The following is an 18973-nucleotide window of genomic DNA, read 5'->3' on the forward strand; positions in this document are numbered from 1 at the left end:
ATCGAACTGAGCCAATGGACTTTCTTTCCTCAAATAAAGTTTCGATTTAGAGATTTTTATTGCCGTCTGTTTCTGTTCAGAGGAAACATCAAACATGTTTAATGTATCTTGTTCTCCTACTTGTACATTTGACGTGTAAACATGCATTGTCAATCTAGTTATTACAATGAATCATAAAATACATCTTTATTGATGAAAAAGAAAAACCAACTCGGTCTTTCATAGCAACACACAACAGATAAATCAGTAGTGAAAAACCAGTTTGTCTAAAATGAACTTTTATGTGCACATTGTTCATCTTGTTCTGTTTGTATTTAATTACTGTATCAATGTAATAGAAAATGTAATGTCATACACACCCAGGTCTCGTTGGCCTAAAACCTAAACAAACAAAAAAAGCTCTAAATCATGAGACATTTTAGATAGGTACATGTGCTGCATCTCATATCATCAGGTGTCAAAAAAAGAATAATTCTAATTTAGCATGTCAAAGGGGGAATACAGGATCATGATGAGTAGGGAGTCCTAAGTTAAATTGTCCAACAACAAAGCAAAACTATTCCGTTTCAAAACATTTCCTGTTGCGTGGGCAACTGAACAGTACCCTGGTCCCCAGTGGGCTTTAAAAAAATCTCAGCTGTATCGGAGGTCGTTCTCCAAGCCGTAGATCTTGGCCTTCAGGGTCTTCAGCTCCCCCTGGACCTTCTTGGTCCGAGCGTTGGTCTGACGCACTTCGTGTAGGATGGCCAGGTCCTGATTCGGGCCCACGTTCAGGGTGACCTGAAACACACAGGTACCACACCCACACATGAGCCTGCACATAGCTGTTGTATGTTTACTTAGCTTCTAACACACATCGGTACACGACATTCACCTCCTACTTACCTTGAAAAGCTGTTTCTCCACATCTTTGAGTTTCTGTCGGAGGTGTTTGATGTCGCTCTTGAAGCCCTCCACCTCCATGGCCCTCCGCTTCTCCAGGGCCTCGTACCGCTGGGTCGTCATCTGAAGACGCTTCGCCATCTTGTCCGACCGATCCTACACACAAAGGTGAGCAAAACACAGTGGAGTAAACACGCACATGCCACAATGTATAACACAAACAATAATTTAGCAAAATATACATGGTTTAGTCAGAATTATTCATATCATGTAAGGATTCATGGCCACACACCTTGAAAATCTCCCTGCCCATGTCCCCCTCCTCTCTGATCTGAGCCAGGTCTGTCTCCAGGGTAACACACTGCTCCCTGTACATCTCAGCCAGGCGGTGGGCCTGCTTCAGCTCTTCCTGCATTGTCTGGGGCCACAGGAAATAGCAGGACACATCAACACCACAGGAAATCCATTTTAGAATAAGGCTGTAACATAACAAAATGTGCAAAAAGTCAAGAGGTCTTAATAATTTCCAAAGGCACTGTATATACACATGGGCTAGGCTTCATGATGCAGCCGACTATGATATGAACAAGTCACAAAATGCATGCTCTGTTTCTTGCCTTTGACTGCACACATTGGGCATCATTAACAAGTGATAATATTCTCACCCGTCAGACTATTCTAAATGTAATGTTGTCTTGACATATACTAAATCATGTGTGTGACATTAGTTTTGACATAGAATGGGCTATTATCGTCATCCGATTGAAGGGAGCTTTTCGAGCAGTTCATTTTCATGCCAGCCAGGTAGGTAGGGTACTCCGGTTGTAAAGCGACGCAATGTGCTTAATATTAGGAATGTTGAGAAATAAATATAGTAGACCTAGCCTATAGAAAGCTAATGGGATCCTCCTCTTTTTAATAGAGGCCATTAAAACGGTTTTCTCACGCAATTGCATAGCATATAGAAATGTTGTGCAACATGGGCATACAATAACACTTATTTCATTCCATGCATCAACCAGCTACGAGGAGCTGGCTCTCGTTAAGGTGATAGATGATCCTATTCCACTCAAACTCGTGAAGTGATTTTCGACTGCATTTGCATTGATTTCAGAGTGATTAGAGAGACAATAGAGCCCTGAGTACCAGGCCATTAGCAAGTTTGGTAGGCTACTAACGACCATCAGCGGCATCAGAGCACCGTTTGAGAAGCCTAGTTACCGTGACTCAACGGTCATGTGGAATTTGACTGCGGTCATAAATATGTCGGAAATATGGTCACCGTAACAGCCCTAGGCACAACAACGCTTTTAACACCACTTGTTAATGTAAACTAAAAAACGTAAAAGAGACTCCTTTATTTGAGGTGTTGGATGGGACATGATCCCAATGATGTAAGACCTCTGATCTGAAGCATGTGTACCACTACCCACCCTGAGCTCTTCCCTGTGGACGTGCTGTGTGTCAGGCTGGGGCTGGGTTAGAAGCAGGGCCATGCTGCTGCCGTGTCCTCCGGATCCTGGTCCCGGCTGCTCCCTCCCATGACCATCACTGGCTTTCCTCAGACGGTCCTGGGTTGAGTCCAGCTCTCGCAGCAGCCGGTCCTTCTCCACCATCCAGCCCTTCTCGTGGGCCCGCGTCTCAAACTTCAGCTGTAGGAAGTCCCTGGTGCTCTCGTACAGCAGGTTCTGGGTCCGGTCCAGCCTGGGAGGAAGAGTAGAGAGGGACAAGGAGCGGAACAGAGAGGAAGGGAGAGAACATGTATTCAGGATAGGGGTATGTGAACTAGGATAGGCATTTGACATTTTTTGACTGTTGGGAGTACTCCGACGATGTTTACTCAGGCCCGCATTGGGGAAAAAAACATGCGCATTTATCTATATCCCAACAACGCCTAATTTAACTTAACCATTACAGGATAACAAATCCAAATTGCCCCATATACAGTGAGTATGCCAAACATAAATAACACATTCCTAATATTATGTTGCACCCCCTCTTCAGCCTGAATTTGTTGAGGCAGGACTCTACAAGCTGTCAAAAGCCTTCCACAGGGATGCTGGCCCATGTTGACTCCAATGCTTCCCACAGTTGTGTCAAGTTGGCTGGATGTCCTTTGAGTGATGGACCATTCTTGATACACACAGGAAACTGTTGAATGTGAGGTGCCTGGCACCTACCACCATAACCAGTTCAAAAGGCACTTAGATCTTTTGTCTTGCCCATTCAACCTCAATGGCACAAACACAATCCATGTCTCAATTGTCAAGATTTAAAAATCCTTCTTTAACCCGTCTCCTCCCTTTCATCTACACTGATTGAAGTCGATTTAACAAGTGACATCAATAAGGGATACTAGCTTTCACCTGATCGGTCTGTCATGGAAAGACCCCCTTTTTCGATCTTGTCTCATCCCTGCAACTCACCAATGGGCTCGGGAGGTGAAGGTTGAGTCATGCGTCCCCGAAACATGACCCGCCAAACCGTGCTTAACACCCGCCTGCTTAATCCGGAAGCAAACAGCACCAATGTGTCGGAGGAAACACAGTTCACCTGACGACCGAAGTCAGCCTGCAGGTGCCTGGCCTGCTACAAGGAGTAGCTAGAGCACGATGAGCCAAGAAAAGGCCCCCCGACCAAACCCTCCCCTAACCCGGAGAACGCTGGGCCAATTGTGCGCCACCCTATGGGACTCCCGATCACAACCGGTTGTGAACTGGAACCCGGGTCTGTAGTGACGCCTCTAGCACTGCGATGCAGTGTCTTAGACAGCTGCGCCTCTCGGGAGGCCCAGAGCAGGTGTTCTTAATGATTTGTATACTCAGTGTATATTCATTCAATAAAAAAAACAAGTGCCATTTAAGACTAATTTATTGAAACTGTAATATCAACTAGTTACATTATATTATGGAACACAAACTTCAAAAAGGCAGTAACCTCAGCAGCGACACTTGCTTGAAGCAGACAAGACACTAATTTCCTGAGACCTTATCACAGTCAAGACAACTATTTTATTATAAAAAAACTATGTAATAAAGTGCCTTTGGAAAGTATTCAGACCCCTTGACTTTTTCTATATTTTGTTAGGTTACAGCCTTATTCTAAATTTGATTAAAAAGTCCCCCCCCTTCATCAACCTACACACAATACCCCATAATGACAAAGCAAAAACAGGTTTTTAGAAATGATCAGAGAATCTTGTTTCTCAATGTCTGAGTCTTTATGTGCCTTTTGGGCAACACCAAGCGGGCTTTCATGTGCCTTTTACTGAGGAGTGGCTTCCATCTGGCTACTCTAAATCAAATCAAATCAAATTATATTTGTCACATACACATGGTTAGCAGATGTTAAATGAGAGTGTAGCGAAATGCTTGTGCTTCTAGTTCCGACAATGCAGTGATAACCAACAAGTAATCTAACTAACAATTCCAAAGCTACTGTCTTATACACAGTGTAAGGGGATAAGGAACATGTACATAAGGATATATGAATGAGTGATGGTACAGAGCAGCATACAGTAGATGGTATCGAGTACAGTATATACATATGAGATGAGTGTGTAGACAAAGTAAACAAAGTGGCATAGTTAAAGTGGCTAGTGATACATGTGTTACATAAGGATGCAGTTGATGATGTAGAGTACAGTATATACATATGCATATGAGATGAATAATGTAGGGTAAGTAACATTATATAAGGTAGCATTGTTTAAAGTGGCTAGTGATATATTTACATCATTTCCCATCAATTCCCATTAATAAAATGGCTGGAGTTGGGTCAGTGTCAATGACAGTGTGTTGGCAGCAGCCACTCAATGTTAGTGGTGGCTGTTTAACAGTCTGATGGCCTTGAGATAGAAGCTGTTTTTCAGTCTCTCGGTCCCAGCTTTGATGCACCTGTACTGACCTCGCCTTCTGGATGATAGCGGGGTGAACAGGCAGTGGTTCGGGTGGTTGATGTCCTTGATGATCTTTATGGCCTCCCTGTAACAACGGGTGGTGTAGGTGTCCTGGAGGGCAGGTAGTTTGCCCCTGGTGATGCGTTGTGCAGTCCTCACTACCCTCTGGAGAGCCTTACGGTTGAGGGCGGAGCAGTTGCCGTACCAGGCGGTGATACAGCCCGCCAGGATGCTCTCGATTGTGCATCTGTAGAAGTTTGTGAGTGCTTTTGGTGACAAGCCGAATTTCTTCAGCCTCCTGAGGTTGAATAGGCGCTGCTGCGCCTTCTTCACGACGCTGTCAGTGTGAGTGGACCAATTCAGTTTGTCTGTGATGTGTATGCCGAGGAACTTAAAACTAGCTACCCTCTCCACTACTGTTCCATCGATGTGGATAGGGGTGTTCCCTCTGCTGTTTCCTGAAGTCCACAATCATCTCCTTAGTTTTGTTGACGTTGAGTGTGAGGTTATTTTCCTGACACCACACTCCGAGGGCCCTCACCTCCTCCCTGTAGGCCGTCTCGTCGTTGTTGGTAATCAAGCCTACCACTGTTGTGTCGTCCGCAAACTTGATGATTGAGTTGGAGGCGTGCGTGGCCACGCAGTCGTGGGTGAACAGGGAGTACAGGAGAGGGCTCAGAACGCACCCTTGTGGGGCCCCGTGTTGAGGATCAGCGGGGAGGAGATGTTGTTGCCTACCCTCACCACCTGGGGGCGGCCCGTCAGGAAGTCCAGTACCCAGTTGCACAGGGCGGGGTCGAGACCCAGGGTCTCGAGCTTGATGACGAGCTTGGAGGGTACTATGGTGTTGAATGCCGAGCTGTAGTCGATGAACAGCATTCTCACATAGGTATTCCTCTTGTCCAGGTGGGTTAGGGCAGTGTGCAGTGTGGTTGAGATTGCATCGTCTGTGGACCTATTTGGGCGGTAAGCAAATTGGATTGGGTCTAGGGTGTCAGGTAGGGTGGAGGTGATATGGTCCTTGACTAGTCTCTCAAAGCACTTCATGATGACGGAAGTGAGTGCTACGGGGTGGTAGTCGTTTAGCTCAGTTACCTTAGCTTTCTTGGGAACAGGAACAATGGTGGCCCTCTTGAAGCATGTGGGAACAGCAGACTGGTATAGGGATTGATTGAATATGTCCATAAACACACCGGCCAGCTGGTCTGCGCATGCTCTGAGGGCGCGGCTGGGGATGCCGTCTGGGCCTGCAGCCTTGCGAGGGTTAACACGTTTAAATGTCTTTACTCACCTCGGCTGCAGTGAAGGAGAGACCGCATGCTTCCGTTGCAGGCCGTGTCAGTGGCACTGTATTGTCCTCAAAGCGGGCAAAAAAGTTATTTAGTCTGCCTGGGAGCAAGACATCCTGGTCCGTGACTGGGCTGGATTTCATCTTGTAGTCCGTGATTGACTGTAGACCCTGCCACATGCCTCTTGTGTCTGAGCCATTGAATTGAGATTCCACTTTGTCTCTGTACTGACGCTTAGGTTGTTTAATAGCCTTGCGGAGGGAATAGCTGCACTGTTTGTATTCAGTCATGTTGCCAGACACCTTGCCCTGATTAAAAGCAGTGGTTCGCGCTTTCAGTTTCACGCGGATGTTGCCATCAATCCACGGTTTCTGGTTAGGGAATGTTTTTATCGTTGCTATGGGAACGACATCTTCGACGCACGTTCTAATGAACTCGCACACCGAATCAGCGTATTCGTCAATATTCCCATCTGACGCAATACGAAACATGTCCCAGTCCACGTGATGGAAGCAGTCTTGGAGTGTAGAGTCAGCTTGGTCTGACCAGCGTTGGACAGACCTCAGCGTGGGAGCCTCTTGTTTTAATTTCTGCCTGTAGGCAGGGATCAGCAAAATGGAGTCGTGGTCAGCTTTTCCGAAAGGGGCGGGGCAGGGCCTTATATGCGTCGCGGAAGTTAGAGTAACAATGATCCAAGGTTTTACCACCCCTGGTTGCGCAATCGATATGCTGATAAAATTTAGGGAGTCTTGTTTTCAGATTGGCTTTGTTAAAATCCCCAGCTACAATGAATGCAGCCTCCGGATAAATGTTTTCCAGTTTGCAAAGAGTTAAATAAAGTTCGTTCAGAGCCATCGATGTGTCTGCTTGGGGGGGATATATACGGCTGTGATTATAATCAAAGAGAATTCTCTTGGAAGATAATGCGGTCTACATTTGATTGTGAGGAATTCTAAATCAGGTGAACAGAAGGATTTGAGTTCCTGTATGTTTCTTTCATCACACCATGTCCTATTAGTCATGAGGCATACGCCCCCGCCACTCTTCTTACCAGAGAGATGTTTGTTTCTGTCCGCGCGATGCGTGGAGAAACCCGTTGGCTGCACCGCCCTGGATAGCGTCTTCCCAGTAATCCATGTTTCCGTAAAGCAGAGAACGTTGCAGTCTCTGATGTCCCTCTGGAATGCCACCCTTGCTCGGATTTCATCAACCTTGTTGTCGAGAGACTGGACATTGGCAAGAAGAATACTGGGAAGTGGTGCGCGATGTGCCCTTTTTCGGAGTCTGACCAGAACACCGCCGCGTTTCCCTCTTTTTCGGAGTCGTTTTTTTTGGGTCGCTGCATGCGATCCATTCTGTTGTCCTGTTTGTAAGGCAGAACACAGGATCCGCGTCGCGGAAAACATATTCTTGGTCGTACTGATGGTGAGTTGACGCTGATCTTATATTCAGTAGTTCTTCTCGACTGTATGTAATGAAACCTAAGATGACCTGGGGTACTAATGTAAGAAATAACACGTAAAAAAAACAAAAAACTGCATAGTTTCCTAGGAACGTGAAGCGAGGCGGCCATCTCAGTCGGCGCCGGAAGTGACTCTACAATAAAGGCCTAATTAGTGGAGTGCTACAGAGATTGTTGTCCTTCTGAGAGAGTTTCTCCCAAGAGGCTTCAAAGCCTCTTAATGGCCAATACATAGCATCATCGCCAGGGTTTATAGACATCATTGAAACAGTCAAAACAGTTACTCTCAAAGAGTGATAATTTAAAACGGGACTCAATTTGGCGAGTTCAAAGTTCAGTGTTATAAACCAAAACATGTCTTATTTTCAATATACAGATGTTCAATTTAGTTGAATCTGCCTGTTCTTTGGAATTGTACAAATGGATTAACAATTCCACATTGAACACTGCATGGGGATGAACAGCCACAACATCCGTTTGGTGAGTAGGCCTAAGGCCACAACATCCGTTTGGTGAGTAGGCCTAAGGCCACAACATCCGTTTGGTGAGTAGGCCTAAGGCCACAACATCCGTTTGGTGAGTAGGCCTAAGGCCACAACATCCGTTTGGTGAGTAGGCCTAAGGCCACAACATCCGTTTGGTGAGTAGGCCTAAGGCCACAACATCCGTTTGGTGAGTAGGCCTAAGGCCACAACATCCGTTTGGTGAGTAGGCCTAAGGCCACAACATCCGTTTGGTGAGTAGGCCTAAGGCCACAACATCCGTTTGGTGAGTAGGCCTAAGGCCACAACATCCGTTTGGTGAGTAGGCCTAAGGCCACAACATCCGTTTGGTGAGTAGGCCTAAGGCCACAACATCCGTTTGGTGAGTAGGCCTAAGCTTAATGATTCTGATGAAAATAGGCTTGTTCTAGTTTCACCATCTATGTTCAGGGGGATTGTAGCCTGGGCTAACCAATTCTAAATGGCAGTAGCACTACGGAAAGTAGCCTACGCAGAAAAGACAGGACGCAATGATTTCAGCGCTCGTTGTTGGAACACGTTTCCCTCCTTCAGTCAGTCAGTCAACCAGTCCATTTTCTATTGGTGATTAAACTTTTGTATAGGCATTTACAGTGCCTTTAGAAACTATTCACATCCCTGGACTTTTTCCACATTTTGTTGTGTTACACCCTGAATTCAAAATGGATTAGATACATTTTCCTCCCATCTACACACAATAAAAATAACCCATAATGATAAAGTGAAAACATGTTTTAAAAATACAGAAATATCTCATTTAAATTTGCTAACATTTCAAAAAAACATTTTCACTGTCAATATGGGTTATTGTGTGTAGATGGGTGAGAAAATGTATTTAATCCATTTTGAATTCAGGCTTTAACAACAAAAATTGGAATAAGTCGAGCTAGGAATACTTTCTGAACACACTGTATTTCTGTATGCCTAACGGGCGCTTGTGTATGTAAAGGAATGGGTCGGAACACAATTGATTGAGTGAGTGAGGCAGTGGGGAAAGGGAGTTTAGGGAGAAGAACTACGTGATAATTGGCTTGGTTCTTTCTTTTTCTGCCCCGCAAATTCACATGAACAAATGGAACACTAAAATCAAAGCAAATGAAAGTTGTCTTCGAGTCCTAATTGGATCTCTGGTTGATGATAGCGTTTTGACGTCAGTTGAAGTACTCGTGTCCATCCCTGATGTGAACCCACTCTCACAGTGAGAGTAGTGATGCAGTCCTGGCCTCTGGTTGAGACATATCATTTGATATGATATGGCTCTCTACATATCATTTGATATGATATGGCTCTCTCTACAGATCATTTGATATGATATGGCTCTCTCTACATATCATTTGATATGATATGGCTCTCTCTACATATCATTTGATATGATATGGCTCTCTCTACATATCATTTGATATGATATGGCTCTCTCTACATATCATTTGATATGATATGGCTCTCTCTACATATCATTTGATATGATATGGCTCTCTCTACATATAATTTGATATGATATGGCTCTCTCTACATATCATTTGATATGATATGGCTCTCTCTACACTACATATCATTTGGTGGTACAGTATGTGGGGTGGAGTGATATGAAATGTAGTAGTGATATGAAGAGTGCAGTAGAGTATAGTAGGTGGTTTGCATACTTGTCAGTGAGTACGGTGATGCGGTCCTGGTCTCTCTGGTGCTGGACCTGTCCCTCCTCCACGTGGATCCTCCTGTCCTCCAGCAGAGACTCCACCTGCTCTTTGGACAAACGAGTCTGCTCCTCCATCTGAGCCTGCAGCGCCTCCACCTGCACATTACACCAGTTCAATAGTTTTCAAGGAGCTAAATGAGTTGCTTTTGAGTGTGTGTGTGTGTGTGTCGTACTACCTGTAGTAGTAAGGTCTGGTTGTCTCTTCTGTACTGCTCTGGGCTTCCTCCATTCACCACTCCTTCTGATCTGGATGTCCGGCTTCCCTCTGCTCAGACAGAAGCCAGGCTAAGTGGCACAGTCAGGGGAATATTGCACTCCCAAAACAGATTATTCCACATTTCCGTAAACTGATGTGCTCAGAGCACACTGTAATCCTACTTACTAAATTTGATTTTAGTAGCTCCCCCCCTTAGGCTTAGGTTTATCTTACATAGGGAAGATCTTTCAACTCTTAGGTAGAGCAAATTGTTATGAGATAAAAAATCAAATCAAATGCAGAGCCAGTCCCTGGCCTTTTGGGGCCTTAGGCAACATTTTGTTGGGGAGGCCCCCTTACACATTTTTCCCATGGGACTGAGAGAAGATTTTGCTATTTTATAACAAATGTTATGGTATTCTACTAGTTTCTGCATTGGTCAGAGAGAAAACGTGCAGTTTTACATCGAATGTCCTGCAATTCTACATATTGTGCCATGTTGATATTATATCTGAGTGACAGTGAATAACAAAATCAAATGGGGACCCCCTGGAGGTCAGGGCCCCTAAGCACGTGCCCTGGATGCCTGGTCTGTAATTCGACCATGATTACTATAAGTTTAGAATGCTGGCTCGACTAATTTACCAATCTAAAACATTTTAGTTGACATGAACTTATTGAGTGATTGTCAATGACTGACAATGAGAGAAAAGCTGCTGATGCACCACCACATTTTGAAATTACACCTTGTATATTCTACTATTCCAACTCTCAACAGTAAGTTGAGACCCCGATGGTCGCCTATGTCGCTTATGCCTGGGGTCGGCCCTGATCAAATGCCATCTTGAATGATTTTACTTGTAAACCTGCAATATCTCAAACCAACAGATACATCTAAATATGTATACCCCTAAAATATAATTATCAAATCAGGAAAAAAGAGAATTTTCTTCAACCTTTTGCAGATCCAGTTCTTGACTTTGCCATCTTCCGATGATCCAGAATTCTGGGCTCTAGTTCCTTCTGGGCTATGCTAACCTACAGCACAGTAGACAGACAGGCAATAGTCATGTAAGTTGACAACTAGATATCGATCCCTTTCCAAAGTCATGTAATGTCAAATAAGACAATGGAGCAGAATTAAGTTTCCTGAAGTGGAACTGTGAACCCTGACCTTGTGTGGAGGGTCACGGTGGAAGTAGGTGATCTCCCCAGTGTCTGGCCCCACCAGGGCTAACAGGTGCTGGATTTTCTTCCTGTCCTCCAGCTCTCTGAACACAAAGACAATAGAAAACATGTATTTTTCATGTAAAGATGTAAATGTCAATAGCAATTGTAAAGTGTAATTGTGAATCAAATGAGGGCTCACCTGATCTTGAGTCTGTCATTCTCTGCGTACAGACGCAGCGCCTGTTCCCTCTCCTGGAAGAGGTACACCTGCATGTCACTCAAAGCCTTCTGCAGCTCAGATATCTCCCCTTCGCGCTGTCGCACCTCCCACTGCAGCTTGTGCTGGGAGGGCAGGGAGAGACAGGGAGATTAGCACACACCTATCAGTTGCTGTCTGCATGCGTGCACCCCCCACACCCACAGTTCACCTGGTCCTCTGTGGTGCCTCTGTACTTCTCTAGCATCTGCATCAGGTCATCGTGTTCTCCATCAAACTGGGCGATCTTCCCCCTGTAGAACTCCAGCAGCTCTCTGGAGGGGCGGAGGTAGGCCAGGCGCTCAGTGATGGGGGGCAGGGGAGAGTCCTCCACCCCAGGGGTGTGGTCTGTCTGCCTGGAAGGGAAGACAACCCAGAAGGGAGGACATTATCCCACTAAGCTAAAAAAAAGATAAAAACCAATCTAGGAACAATTCCTTAGAGTCAGATTAGAGTAGGAGCCGTAGGGAGATTAGACTCAATAATGAGATTAGACACAATAGATTTGGTCACTACAATTACGTAATCTGATAGAGGAAACAATTAAACAACACAATAGGTAGCCTTTACTGACCGGTCTTTTGTTGGAGGTGACTCCATCATGTTGACCTGAAACACATTTATTGTTCAATTTGAGACACAGTTAGATGATTGTTATGATATGCGTAGAAGCCCGGGAGGTTTTTTAGATAGGGCATCCCGAGTGGCGCAGCGGTCTAAAGCACTACGTTTCATTTTACGAGGCGTCTCACTGCGGTCTCTAGTTCTAATCCAGGCTGCGTCGTGATTGGGAGTCCCATAGGGCAGCGTACAATTGGCCGAGCTTCGTCCGGTTTTGACCGACATTGTAAATACGAATTTGTTCTTAACTTACTTGCCTAGTTAAATAAAGGTTCAATACAAAAAGTATAGCAGTTTATATGTTGTTGTGACTTGTGCCATGATACTGGGTGTTCAGTTGCCCACATGATCTCTCGAAACAATGTCATTCCCAAATTGAGTAATATCAGGTGCATGGCCGCTCTCCTACCCGTCGTTGTTAAGCGCCTGTGTGGCAAAAGACGCGGGGAGTTTGAAACTGCTACCGTAGCTGACTGCTTCCACTTGTGCTAGCTAGGTGACGATCTGTGTCTATGAACTGTATTCATGAAATATCATAGTTTGATAGTTCGTTCTATCAACGTGAGCTGCCAGCTAGAACAACGGTGCACTCACTTCACAAACAAGTCTCAAAAACATTCGCCAGTCAAATTTTGCTTGCGTAAGACAGCTAACACAGATGGATAACAGTACAAAATGTTTGAGTGCCATATCCGATGGCAGTATTTCAACAATGATTCTAAATCTGTATTAAATATTGACATTCCCTTTACCTTTCTCTGTTTCATGAATCTTCAAACTGTCTGCCTCTTTAGATCCCGGAAGTTTTCAAAATCTTTCTTCGCAGAAAAAAAAGTGCAGTGTGATTCGAGTCGCGAAGCTCTACCGCCACCTACTGTTTCATGTAGTGAATTGAAACACCGTGTGACCGTCTGGACTTCTGCACCAACTTCTGCACTGTTTCACGGTATCTTACATAATGAAATAGTGATATATGTTTTTTCTTTGTCATAGACAATTAAGCCTAAAACGCAATTGCCACAGGCACTACTTTATCATGTGTTACAATAACCTAACTGTACAGTAGTATTAGAGGTGGTGGAATAAGGCTATGAATTATTTGCGCCTGGACTAGACATTGATATAAGGCCAGTTTTGTATTCGTTACCCTATCAATTGAGGTTATGATTTGGGGAGTGTACGCTGATCCTAGACCTGCACCCGAGCAACTGTTACCCAGTGCTATTATCTAAATAGGGCCCTTGGTGTCACTCATCTACTACCCAGCGTTCAGTATCGGTAGCGTCACTTTTGATAGGGAACTGTCGCACACAGAACGATTGAACGCCGGTTGGTGGCACCGTTTTTTTGTTGTTGAAAATGGAACGAAAAGTAGCTCGAGAATTTAGGCACAAGGTAATAATTAAATAATTAAATATTTGCCTAATGTGGTAAGTAAAGCAATTTATGTTATGTAAAGCAATTGGTGTTTCATTTCTCTTTGGCTGTTATCACAGTATGATGTACTCTGAACCCTTTTGGGGTAAAGCTTTTACACAGCTGCCTTTACATTTAATATGTCTTGATAGGTATTGAGAACTAATTAGTATAGGACTAACATATGTTTTGTCTTCGATTTTTATTGCATTGTTTCATTCATTATTTCACAATTGTGAAATTAGACTGTTTGTGTGTTAAACAACTTCATTCTCTGTATGATTACAACGTTGCTCCCTCATATGTAAGGATATTTAATTTCATATATTCCTTTTAAACACTGTATGTGTGTATGAGCTATACAGTAACATACATTTAGATTGTCCGAAGAGTCTGTACAGGTAAGCTAGGCTACAGTATTTCATGATGACTTATGGCCTGTGTGTCGGCGTTCTTGATTGGTTAGTCATTGTGCCTTGTGTGTATTGCAGAAAGTTCTTCTGGGCTTTCCAACATATGTGTTGTTTGTTGGTCATTCATGATCCAACACATATATACCAATGATGCAAAGAAATGAAATGAAATACAGAAGTCCAGCCACTCACACAGTGTTGTGATTCACTACAAAGAACAATAGGTGGGTTCCTGAGTGGAGCGGCATTCTAAGGCACTGCATCTCAGTGCTCGAGGCGTCACTACAGACCCTGGTTCGATCCTGGACTGTACCACAATTGGCCGTGATCGGGAGTCCCATAAGGGCAGCGTCGTTGGGGTTAGGGTTTGGCCCGGGGTAGGCAGTCATTGTAAATAAAAATGTGGCAGGTAGGCAGGCAGGTAGGCAGGCAGGTAGGCAGGTAGGCAGGCAGGTAGGCAGGCAGGTAGGCAGGTAGGCAGGCAGGTAGGCAGGTAGGTAGGCAGGCAGGCAGGCAGGTAGGTAGGCAGGTAGGTAGGTAGGCAGGCAGGCAGGTAGGTAGGCAGGTAGGTAGGCAGGCAGGTAGGCAGGCAGGCAGGTAGGCAGGCATGAGCAACAATGACTCATTTGATTTGTCTTTTAGAGGTGAATACAGGCTAATGTTGGATTGAAGTGGGCCTTTTCATCTCTATTATAGCTGATTTGACATTAGTGTGTGTTGTATTCACCCCTGGGCTTTGTTGGATGTTTGAGAATAAGGGAGTTTAAATGTTTAGAGATCACAAGAGAACTTCAGTTATAACATAAGCTGTGTGTTGGTCCATGTTCCTAGACTACCCAGTGGTCTGTGGGTGGTGCTTTATGATCGGCTTCATCAGTTTATGGGGCCAAAGTCTGCACATAGTCACATTGCTTTCCCTGTCTCTCAATGTCGAGTCAGAGAGCTTTACGACACTATAAACACACCGGCATACACCCAGCAACCTTTGCATATTTGTGCTTTTGTGCGGTAATGTGTATCTAGGTGTGTGTGTGTGTGTGTGTGGACATGTTTAACTATGCTTGTGGGGACCAGAAGTCCCCACAAGAATAGTAAACAAACAAACATTTGACATTTTGTTAGTCCCCCCCACAAGGTCAAATGCTATTTCTAGGGTGTTTAGGGTTAGAATTAGGGTTAGGAGCTAGAGTTTGTTTTAGTTTTTTGGTTAGGAGCCAGGGTTATGTATAAGTTTAGTGTTAAGGTCAGGTTTTAGGGTTAAGGTTGGGGTTAGGGAAAATCAGATTTAGAATGGGACTGAATTTTGTGTCCCCTCAAGGTTATCTGTACTGTGTGTGTGTGTGTGTGTGTGAGAGAGACTTTTTTTGTCTCGGGGTTGTACTGTAAGGTTATACTGCTCACCTCACTATTCCAAACCCCCCTCCAACCTCCCCTCCGTCTCACTCCCTCACTCCCTCTCCCCAGTCCAGTGGCATAAGAGTGGCTCCCAGCCCAGAGTCCTAGTGAGGGCCGGCCACTTCGAAGGAGAAGGGATCTAGAAAGAGGGAAAGCTACCTGGCCTTCTGTCACCAGCATCAACAATAGAATAGAGATACTATTGATGTGAACGCTTTTATGGGCACACAAACACAGCAAACACACACACACACAAACACAGCAAACACACACACACACACACACACACACACACACACACACACACACACACACACACACACACACACACACACACACACACACACACACACACACACACACACACACACACACACACACACACACACACACACACACACACACACACACACACACACACACAAAGGACCACAGCTGAGAGGGTTGTGTAATAAAGAGTCTGCAGCTTTCCCCGACTGTGGCAGCTGCTATCTTGTCTATGATAAAGACGATGACGATGATGAAGATGTCTTTGTTGTCTAGGTGGAGCTACTCATTGACAATGAGGCAGAAAAGGACTACCTGTATGATGTCCTGCGGATATACCACCAGTGAGTACCACCATCTCTGTCTGGCTTTCACATTAGTTTAGTGCTAAATTATTGACTTGTTAGTCATTTTCAGGACAAACAAGTGTCAAATGTGTCAAACATTTGTGTGTGTGTTGAGCTGACCTCTGACCCTCTGCTCTCTCCCTCAGGTCCATGGAGTTGTCAGTGCTGGTGGGGGACCTGAAGCTGGTCATCAACGAGCCCAGCCGCCTGCCACTGTTTGATACCATCCGGCCCCTCATTCCCCTCAAACACCAGGTGGAGTACGACCTGCACACCCCCAAGAGGTCACGGTGAGTGGAGGGGTCGCTGCCACCCACCAGGCAGCGACCATAGACTTTAACAGTACATAGACTTTCAATGAGATGCATTTGTCTTATACTTTCTAGTCACTCCAAGATAACGACAATGTACACTACATTGATACACAGAACTGATAACCCCTTCCTGACATCTTCCCTCTATCCCCTTCTCCCTCTCCCCCTGTCTTTCTTCTCCTTCTCCCTCTCCCCCTGTCTTTATTCTCCTCCTTCCTCTCCCCCCTGTCTTTCTTCTCCTTCTCCCTCTCCCCCTGTCTTTCTTCTCCTTCTCCCTCTCCCCCTGTCTTTCTTCTCCTTCTCCCTCTCCCCTGTCTTTCTTCTCCCTCTCCCCCTGTCTTTCTTCTCCTTCTCCCTCTCCCCTGTCTTTCTTCTCCTTCTCATTATTCCTCTCCCCCTGTCTTTCTTCTCCTTCTCCCTCTCCCCCTGTCTTTCTTCTCCTTATCCCTCTCCCCCTGTCTTTTTTCTCCCTCTCCCCCTGTCTTTCTTCTCCTTCTCTCTCTCCCCCTGTCTTTCTTCTCCTTCTCCCTTTCCCCCTGTCTTTCTTCTCTTTCTCCCTCTCCCTGTCTTTCTTCTCCTTCTCCCTCTCCCCCTGTCTTTCTTCTCCTTCTCCCTCTCCCCCTGTCTTTCTTCTCCCTCTCCCCCTGTCTTTCTTCTCCCTCTCCCCATGTCTTTCTTCTCCTTCTCCCTCTCCCCTGTCTTTCTTCTCCTTCTCCCTCTCCCCCTGTCTTTCTTCTCCCTCTCCCCCTGTCTTTCTTCTCCTTCTCCCCTGTCTTTATTCTCCTTCTCCCTCTCCCCTGTCTTTCTTCTCCTTCTCCCTCTCCCCTGTCTTTCTTCTCCCTCTCCCCCTGTCTTTCTTCTCCCTCTCCCCCTGTCTTTCTTCTCCCTCTCCCCCCTGTCTTTCTTCTCCTCCTTCCTCTTCCCCCACCTGGTGGCGCAGTAAGCTAAGGGAGGTGCGTCTGGATCGTACTCATCCTGAGGGCCTGGGGCTGAGCGTAAGAGGGGGCCTGGAGTTTGACTGTGGACTCTTCATCTCACAGATCGTCAAGGATGGACAGGCTGGAAACAGTGGCCTGCAGGTGTGTGTTTCTGTTTTCATGAGGTCATGAAAGTGACAGTCTTTTCATATAATATGGTCAATATTTCCACTAGGTGGAGTAAAGAAACATTGATTAGTTACCCTTTGAGAAGCAGATTCATAGACTGCACCACTTGACTCTGTTGAGAAATGTCAAACGTCTTTGTATTAGTCATTATGCAGTTCATATGGGTATCTCTCCTTGCTGTGTTACGTATAGTAATCAGGGTTGGGGTCAATTCCTTTGAAATTCCAGTCAATTCAGAAAGTAAACCAAATTCCAGTTCCACATTTTCCTCATTGAAAAAAGCATTGAAGAAAATTGGAATTGGAGTTTCAGTGTTGTTCCTGAATTATATGGAGTTGAAATGGAATTGACCCCAATCCTGATAGAAACATATCACATACAGTATGCATGCATCAAATACAATCGGAGGAACAAACTGCTTTGATAAAAACATCAGTGAATTTTTAAAGTACCTTCCTGTCATTCATGAAGTAATTGAACCTGCTGTACTGTCTGGGGCGGCAGGTAGCCTAGTGGTTAAATCGTTGGACTAATGTGATGAACATTTTCCATCCCAATGATAATAACAATCAATCAATAGCTTTGACCAATCCCAGAGGTTTGTAAGACCATGGGTTTAATAATAATTAGTCAAAGACTCAGCTTATGCAAGAGGTTAGCACAGTTTATTCACTAACCAGCCAACAAAGATTAGGGAGACAATGAGAAGCACTCCCTGTCCTCCCCCAAGATTAGGGAGACAATGAGAAGCACTCCCTGTCCTCCCCCAAGATTAGGGAGACTGTGAGAAGCACTCTCTGTCCTCCCCCAAGATTAGGGAGACTGTGAGAAGCACTCCCTGTCCTCCCCCAAGATTAAGGAGACGGTGAGAAGCACTCCCTGTCCTCCCCCAAGATTAGGGAGACCGTGAGAAGCACTCCCTGTCCTCCTCCAAGATTAGGGAGACTGTGAGAAGCACTCCCTGTCCTCCCCCAAGATTAGGGAGACTGTGAGAAGCACTCCCGGTCCTCCCCCAAGATTAGGGAGACAATGAGAAGCACTCCCTGTCCTCCCCCAAGATTAGGGAGACCGTGAGAAGCACTCCCTGTCCTCCCCCAAGATTAGGGAGACAATGAGAAGCACTCCCTGTCCTCCCCCAAGATTAGGGAGACAATGAGAAGCACTCCCTGTCCTCCCCCAAGATTAGGGAGACTGTGAGAAGCACTCCCTGTCCTCCCCCAAGATTAGGGAGACCGTGAGAAGCACTCCCTGTCCTCCCCCAAGTTTAGGGAGACTGTGAGAAGCACTCCCTGTCCTCCCCCAAGATTACGGAGACTGTGAGAAGCACTCCCTGTCCTCCCCCAAGATTAGGGAGACTGTGAGAAGCACTCCCTGTCCTCCCCCAAGTTTGGGGAGACTGTGAGAAGCACTCCCTGTCTTCCCCCAAGATTAGGGAGACAATGAGAAGCACTCCCTGTCCTCCCCCAAGATTAGGGAGACAATGAGAAGCACTCCCTGTCCTCCCCCAAGATTAGGGAGACAATGAGAAGCACTTCCTGTCCTCCCCCAAGTTTAGAGAGACTGTGAGAAGCACTCCCTGTCCTCCCCCAAGATTAGGGAGACAATGAGAAGCACTCCCTGTCCTCCCCCAAGATTAGGGAGACAATGAGAAGCACTCCCTGTCCTCCCCAAGATTAGGGAGACAATGAGAAGCACTCCCTGTCCTCCCCAAGATTAGGGAGACT

At 45.6% G+C, this 18973-nt stretch overlaps 2 protein-coding genes across 3 annotated transcripts in view; one reads left to right on the top strand and one right to left on the bottom strand.

The window, feature by feature from the left end:
- Positions 1–171: 171 nt before the first annotated feature.
- ccdc77 (coiled-coil domain containing 77) lies at positions 172–12851 on the bottom strand. Of its 2 annotated transcripts, none has more exons than XM_046352379.1 (12): positions 12744–12851; positions 11945–11979; positions 11543–11726; positions 11314–11456; positions 11119–11215; positions 10901–10982; positions 9925–10013; positions 9696–9844; positions 2316–2586; positions 1175–1300; positions 886–1038; positions 172–780 (listed from the first exon to the last, which is right to left on the bottom strand). In XM_046352379.1, the coding sequence occupies exons 1-12, from the start codon at positions 12756–12758 to the stop codon at positions 634–636; spliced, it is 1491 nt and encodes a 496-aa protein (XP_046208335.1). In that variant the 5' UTR covers positions 12759–12851; the 3' UTR covers positions 172–633. The 2 variants fall into 2 exon arrangements, with proteins under 2 accessions (XP_046208335.1, XP_046208334.1); XM_046352378.1 differs by lacking the exon at positions 12744–12851 and adding an exon at positions 12586–12690.
- A 380-nt stretch (positions 12852–13231) lies between these two features.
- The window catches only part of LOC124037569 (harmonin-like), a 41081-nt gene continuing 35339 nt past the window's right edge, over positions 13232–18973 (top strand). Inside the window, exons 1-4 of the mRNA XM_046352393.1 lie at positions 13232–13386; positions 15759–15826; positions 15976–16119; positions 17084–17222. Coding sequence (XP_046208349.1) covers positions 13351–13386; positions 15759–15826; positions 15976–16119; positions 17084–17222 — 387 coding nt within the window. The 5' untranslated portion in view covers positions 13232–13350. The remainder of the gene's footprint in view (positions 13387–15758; positions 15827–15975; positions 16120–17083; positions 17223–18973) is intronic.

The sequence above is a fragment of the Oncorhynchus gorbuscha genome, linkage group LG06, assembly GCF_021184085.1.
Source record: "Oncorhynchus gorbuscha isolate QuinsamMale2020 ecotype Even-year linkage group LG06, OgorEven_v1.0, whole genome shotgun sequence".
NCBI lineage: Eukaryota > Metazoa > Chordata > Actinopteri > Salmoniformes > Salmonidae > Oncorhynchus > Oncorhynchus gorbuscha.

Bases quoted from the DNA above. Each gene is read 5' to 3' on its own strand.
- ccdc77 (XM_046352378.1), bottom strand. From the start codon at position 12,681: ATGGCACTCAAACATTTTGTACTGTTATCCATCTGTGTTAGCTGTCTT. The intron at 11,457-11,542 runs GTGAACTGTGGG...CTGCCCTCCCAG, and splicing joins GAGGCACCACAGAGGACCAG to CACAAGCTGCAGTGGGAGGT. The intron at 2,587-9,695 runs GTATGCAAACCA...TCTTCCTCCCAG, and splicing joins ATCACCGTACTCACTGACAA to GCTGGACCGGACCCAGAACC.